This window comes from Trifolium pratense, linkage group LG2, assembly GCF_020283565.1.
Source record: "Trifolium pratense cultivar HEN17-A07 linkage group LG2, ARS_RC_1.1, whole genome shotgun sequence".
NCBI lineage: Eukaryota > Viridiplantae > Streptophyta > Magnoliopsida > Fabales > Fabaceae > Trifolium > Trifolium pratense.
In genome coordinates, this window is record NC_060060.1 from 1895404 (window position 1) to 1902101 (window position 6698).

Consider the following 6698-nt stretch of genomic DNA (forward strand, 5'->3'; position numbering starts at 1 on the left):
AAAACATTGCTGGCTTCGAAGCTCAAGACCCTGGCATCGATGTCAGTCTGTGCTACCAAATTTTTACTATTTTGATGAAAATAAAATGTTTTAGTGATTGATCATAGTCCCCATGGTTCCAAGTCACTTACTATGCAATATTTTCTAATGATGTTTAATAATCTTATCGTAGTTTTAAGATTGATGAATGGGCTATATGGGATTCATTAGTTTCCTAGTAGATCATGTATAGTTATAACTTATAATAGCTGGATTATTCAAGTATACCTGATAATCATAAGATATTCAGGATTACTAGAAGCCTGTGTTTGCATCTAGGACTAGGCTTTGTTTGGAGAGTGAAACCTTTGTTCATACTTTCCGTGACTGTAAACGTGCTATTGTTATTTGGATGGAAATTGCTACTTGCTAGAGTGAATATCCATAACTCTCTCTGGACCTTTGATGTTCATGCTTTGTTGATAAAAAAAATAACAAATAGGGGTTCTAGTGTTGGTTATAGTTGGACTGTGACTTTTATGGGCGTTCTCAATGAGCTATGGAGGACTAGGAATGAGTTGGTGTTCACATGTAAGTTAAATATGGTAGGAACTGTGATCCAAAGAGAAAAAAAATATTGCAGAGGCTTCTGTTGACATTATTAATAGCAATGCATTATACACCTTTTGATTGAAATCAAATGATGCAAAATTAACACTATAAAATGCATTGATGTAATTCAATGGTTGAGAGTGAATAATGACCGTAGGGAATCCATATCCGAGAAATAGGCTAAAACTAATTGTGACGGTTTGGTGCTGGAGCATGTATAAGGTCTGTGTCTGGTGCATGTTTGTTAGACTTGATTGAGAGAAGTCACTAACATTTGATAACTTTCAGTTTCATTTGATCACCGTACATGTTTGATAAAAAGTAGAAAGAAAAAATAATTAAATAATGTGTATTTTTTAAATAATTAAATGATATATTTATTAAATAAATTATATGTATTTTTATGTGAATGTGACGAAATAAAAAGTTTAAATGTTAGTGACCCTTAAGTATTTTTCTGATTGAGATGTAAGGCTATTGTGTTTGTTTGGTGTTTAGTTTTTTTTTTCCTGTGTTATACGGTCCGTTTGATCCGTAAAATATAAGTACTGGAGAGGACAGTATATGACAGAACAACACATGACAAAGTTTAAAGTATTGAACAAATAGTATATATCTTTATCTTTGCACCTAATTTAGAAATTCGAGAAAAATGAAGGTCCACACTTATCAAAATAAAATTCATCGTCAAAGTCGGATTAATTTCAAATAAGTTGAGATAGATACAAATTAAGTTAGTGATGTCAACGGGGCAGAGATTGAGCGTATGTTACTTTATCACTCCTTGCCTTACCATCTAAAATGTTCCCCATTCTCATTCCCCGTTTCGGGGAGTATTCTTCCTCCATCTTCATCCCCGCGGATCTCCATAGTTCCCGAAGAGATCCATCAACCTTAAAAAATAAATCAAATTTCTATTATTTTCAATCAAATTAGTTGTAAAAAAAAAAAAACTAGTAAAATGTAATTATAAAACAAATACAAATATTAAAATATTAACATCATATGTATACTCATATTGTGTAACAACATAATAGAAAATAATTTATAAAATACTTAAATGTACATTTATAAATGTTATTTTAATAAAATTTTTGAGGACGAAGGACAAAACATCTTCCCCATTCTCAAACCTCTTTCGGGGGGAACTTTCCTCCATCTCAATCCCCACAGAAAAAAAATTCTTCATTCTCCCAAATTAGACAATCCCCACAGAAATCCTCATTTACATATGAAATTGATATTCCTAAAGTTGTCACCCTCACCCCTATTAAAAATTAAAATTTCCAATTCATTTCACTTTAAAAAAAAAACAACTTTTCATTTTAAAATCATAAAATTGAAATCTCCAACTTTTCATTTTTGTTTCACATAGAAAACAAATCCCTTCTAAATTTAGCGCCACAAATCTCCAAATCAAAAATTTCAAATGAAATACTGTAGTTCCCTTCCCGCTATCCGACCATAGAAAGAGGGAAATCAAATTTAAGCACTTAACATTTCATTATTAATCTCTCTCTCTCTCTCTCTCTCTCTCTCTCTCTCTCTCTCTCTCTCTCTCTCTCTCTCTCTTCATTTTCAATCTAAGACCCATTTCGTCAATTTCCCAAAATCTCTTTCTCTTTCAATTTTCTTACCATCATTGTTCCTTTTTGGTACCAACAATGGAACTCGATTCATCTTCACTACAACTCAATCAGAGCAAGGTTGATTCCAATGGAAACCAAGTGAGTCGTAACAATGCACGCGGAATTCGTGTTATTGGAAACAGAATCTATGATTCTCAAAATGGCAAAACTTGTCACCAGGTTGATTTTGAACCTTCTATTTTAGTACTTCGTAATTTTTCCCTTTTGATTTTTCTTGTTTTCTGATTTTTTTTGTTATAATTTATTTTATATTCTGAGATGTGATGACTTCTGATAATTTGACATGGACATATGACTTATAATGGAACCTTAGGAATTATATGAAAAAAGAGAACTTTCTTGATGGTTTGTAGGATTATGAAGTTATAGGGTTTAATTTGACTGCCTAGAAAATGTGTATTTCTTTGATTTCCAGTTTTAATAAAGTTAATTTTGATGCTCTTAATTTATCAAAAAAAAAGTTAATTTTGATGCTAAGACATTTGTTTGCTTGCTTTTCAATATTGAAGTGCCGGCAAAAAACAAGGGATTTTTCTGCAGGATGTAAGAATCCAAGAGATGGGAAGCCTTGTCTCATTAGGTTCTGCCACAAATGCCTCTTGAATAGGTTTGGTTCACCTTTTTTAATTACAGAATTATTCTATTTTATTAAGAGTACAGAGGTAGATTAATTTATTGTGTGATTTTTGTGTGTTGAATTTAGATATGGGGAAAAGGCGGAGGAGGTAGATCTATTGAATGATTGGAATTGTCCAAAGTGCAAAGGCATTTGCAACTGTAGTATATGCATGTAAGTTGTGGTTTGAAAATGTGTTTTGATTTTTGTACCATTTTGTGTGTTAGTTCTGAAAGAAGAGTGACCTTGTAGGAAAAAAAGGGGTCAACAACCTACTGGTTTACTAGTTCGTTGTGCCAAGGCATCCGGTTATAACTCTGTGTCAGAAATGCTTAGCAAGAAGGCTTCTGAAGATTTGCAATCGAACAATGCTGCAGTTTTGCCTATTAAGGAAGCTACTTCGGAAATGGTGTGTTGATTGATTTTCTCCCTATTTTTCTGTAGTTGACACATAAGTTAACTTGTGTTGATGGTTAATAAGTTTCTTTCTCATTTTCATTGTAGTTTTTATGGTTGATGTTCATATTTGTTATATATATACTTCAGGAGCTTGTAGTGGATCTATCAGGGGAACCAGGGAAGGAAAACTCATTAGGTGGAAAAAAAGGTTTAAAAGTTGAAAATGAGAAAACCAAGAAAATGAAGCGGGAAAAGCTAAAGGACATGTCTAATTATAACAGTGTTGATGATGCTTGTCAAAACAAGAAATTGAAAATGTCTAAACTTTGTAATGGAGCTTCAGACGGTGAAGTGAAAAGAAATGCAAAGGCTGAAATGGAAACAAAAGTAGAGGAGAATCATGGCATGATTCGTGGTCAAATGGATGGTCCTGTTGCGATGGATGATGGTGACAATGCTACTGCCAAGTCTCAGACAAATGGTATAATTTTGCATGCTCAAAAAATTAAGGAAGAGACTCCTTTGCCTCCTGGCATTGAGATGACAAAAATATTAGATATTGAGTTTGCACCAGAAGATGTTGGGAATGCGTTGCAGTTTTTAGAATTCTGCAGAGTGTTTGGAAAGGTATGCCTTAGAATTGGTATTTTGTACAGATGTTTAATTTTCTTTTAAATCTTTGATTAATTATAATTTACTGTTGCATCTAGTACAAACTGAATATTTTGATTTTTGCAAATTCTTTTAATGATATTGATGGTCATAATAAACCATAGCTTGTTGGTTCAGTCAGCAAGTAAATTTTGGTTTATTTTAGGGTTCGTTTGGTTTAGTTTCTGTCCAACTTAACTTATCGATATTGGAGTCTAAGATCAAATTAATAATAATCATGATATTATATTGGACTTGATAGAACCAACTAGTATATTATTAATGAAAATGGAAAAGAATCCCCTTTCATTACAAACAATGGCAGGGTCTGCCTACCTCACAATACAAAAAGCCCCTATTCTTCTCAAATTATAAGATGACCACCTCTCTATTTGTAGGCAGCATGCCTTATTTGGCCTAACTATCTCTTAACACACCCACTAACTAACCCTAAACTAACAAGTAACAACTTAACTAACTACAATAACAGACCTATTGTCCCTTGCCATTTTATTAATTTCATGTAATCTAAAAATCAATTCTTCGATTAACTTTACAATGTCATTATTGATTTATTCCTTTAAATTGAATTGAATTCTCTAGAAATAACGTTGTTACATTTCTTCCTTTCAAAATTGCTTTATCAAGTTTTCTCACATTTGTTTCCATGTATAACCAGGCTCTTGATATCAAGAAAGGAGAAGCTGGAGCTATTTTAAGAGCATTGATACGTAAGCAAAATTTACGACGCGGACAAAATACTTTAGTGGTTGAGTTCCAAATCAAGTTGTTGACTTTGATACTATCTGAATCAGAAACTGAGTGAGTCTGTTTATCCCATTTGACTTTTTATTTATTATTTCATTTTTGAAGGGCGAGAGGGGTTTATTTTGTATAGTATGGCTAGAATGAATATTTTTATTTTGGATCACTTTGGTGTAGGTCTTCATCCTTAGCTGAGGGCAATGGAAAAAATTCATGGTTGAAAGTTTTGGAGGATTTAATTACTGAATCTGATCTTGAACTAAAAGAGTTTGCATTGGATTGGCTTAATAGAGGCATTAGTGGATATAATGAGTTGGACATATCTAAAAAGCTTATCCTTCTGAATTTTATCTGTGAGGAAGCTCTCTGCACAATGTAAGCTTTTCAAGTTTAAACAGGAAATTATTATTAGAACTCTCCTGTTACTCTGTGTTCTCAATAATAAATAGACTTCATCTTGTTTAAAGTTGTTGGGTACTTGCTTTTATATGCTCAGGAAGCTAAGGAGTTATATTGATGACCAAAATGCAAAAATTGCTGAAGAAATGAAAGCAGCAAAATCTAAGGTTGCTGAAGCTAAGGAAAAGGTGAGATGTTAGAATGTGCTTTCGTTTTTGTTTCTAAAATGGTGCAATTGCAAACTGTTGCATGTTGTTCATATTTTTGTGTACATGTTATCTACAGGAAAGAAGTCTTAAGCTACAGCTGCAAGATGAGATGGCAAAAGCTGTTATATCGAATGGGAATAATCTCTCAATCTCAGAATACGATGCTCTTGTTTCAAAAATTAAAAGTGAAGCAGCTAAAGCTCATACCGAGTTGCTTGAGGCAAAGGGCATAATTCCTAAAGGTATGTTGTGATGTTACGAGTTTTTCATATGCTCATACTTTAAATCAACTTCATGCATAAATGTCGTCAATCTGATTGTGATATTTAGGTGGCAGTGTGTAATTGAAAAAAGTACCTAATTAGAGAAATATGTGAATATGGTTACTCTTTGTTTTGTAAAAGTTCAATGTTCTGCAATTGCAATGGTTGACCTTGATTTTCTTTTAACATTGTAGGGAACCAATGTTGTGATGCAGTGAGAATTGAGCCTGAATACTTGGATAACAGTGGTAAGACGTTCTGGAAATTAAGATGCTGTAATGATGAATATGCTTTCTTGTTACAAGGTAATTTCCAAAATGAATTAGCTGAACTTTTATGAATAATACCATTGAAATTCAGGCTATAGCATGTTTACTAATACATATCACTATACAGATATGAAGATCCATGAAGATGCTGTTAAAGTCAATGAAAAATGGTTTGTTTATGCAGCTGAGCAGAAAGATGAGGTCAATAAGTACATTTCCTCTAGGAGAGATTGCTTACCAAAGCTTACTTCAGTGTAATTGTTTGAGAGTAGTTACCAAATTACATGCCAGCTTGCTTGGGATATTTGACTGTAAAATGTAATTTAGGATCCTTCTAGTTTTTTGGTAACAGAAACAAAAGTCCTTAGGTTTGAATGTAGCTAGTTACTTTAACATCCCAGATGATGTCTGTCTCTTGCATGATGATTCTATTTTGTTTAAAATATATTTTTAGTCCTTGGGTTTTTACAAATATATTTCAAATAATAATGATGCAGATTGACCAAATATTGGAGGTATAATGTTTTTCAATCAATATTTGTTGCTACTAATTGTTTATTATATAAAGTCATGTTTTCATTAGATGATGTATGTCTCTTGTACAATGATTCCATTTTGGCTAAAATATAATTTTAGCCCTTGATCTGTTATGAAACTTTATTAGATGATGTATGTCGCCCTACATTTCTGAAATTGGAAAGAAGAATGCATGATATTTTATCTCTCTTTGATGGCTTGAATTATATTTGGTTGGGTTTAAACATATATAATTTAGGCTTCTGCTGTTATAAGGATTTTTAAACCGTTGAATATGACTTATTAGGTGAAGATTGGGGGCTGCAAACTCAACGGAAACCTTTCATCACACGATTCTTTCGCACGATTCT

The 6698-nt window shown here is 32.7% G+C and overlaps 1 protein-coding gene across 1 annotated transcript; it reads left to right on the plus strand.

Moving 5' to 3' along the window:
* Positions 1-2086: 2086 nt before the first annotated feature.
* Positions 2087-6329, plus strand: LOC123910942. Its single transcript, XM_045962231.1, has 11 exons — positions 2087-2399; positions 2750-2847; positions 2944-3030; positions 3109-3265; positions 3403-3882; positions 4586-4728; positions 4849-5046; positions 5168-5258; positions 5356-5521; positions 5737-5847; positions 5939-6329. The coding sequence occupies exons 1-11, from the start codon at positions 2256-2258 to the stop codon at positions 6067-6069; spliced, it is 1806 nt and encodes a 601-aa protein (XP_045818187.1). The 5' UTR covers positions 2087-2255; the 3' UTR covers positions 6070-6329.
* The last annotated feature ends 369 nt before the right edge of the window (positions 6330-6698 follow it).

Coding starts and splice junctions, on each gene's coding strand:
- LOC123910942 (XM_045962231.1), top strand. CDS start 2,256: ATGGAACTCGATTCATCTTCACTACAACTCAATCAGAGCAAGGTTGAT. Junction 3,266..3,402: donor AGGAAGCTACTTCGGAAATG/GTGTGTTGATTG, acceptor TATATACTTCAG/GAGCTTGTAGTGGATCTATC. Junction 4,729..4,848: donor CTATCTGAATCAGAAACTGA/GTGAGTCTGTTT, acceptor ACTTTGGTGTAG/GTCTTCATCCTTAGCTGAGG.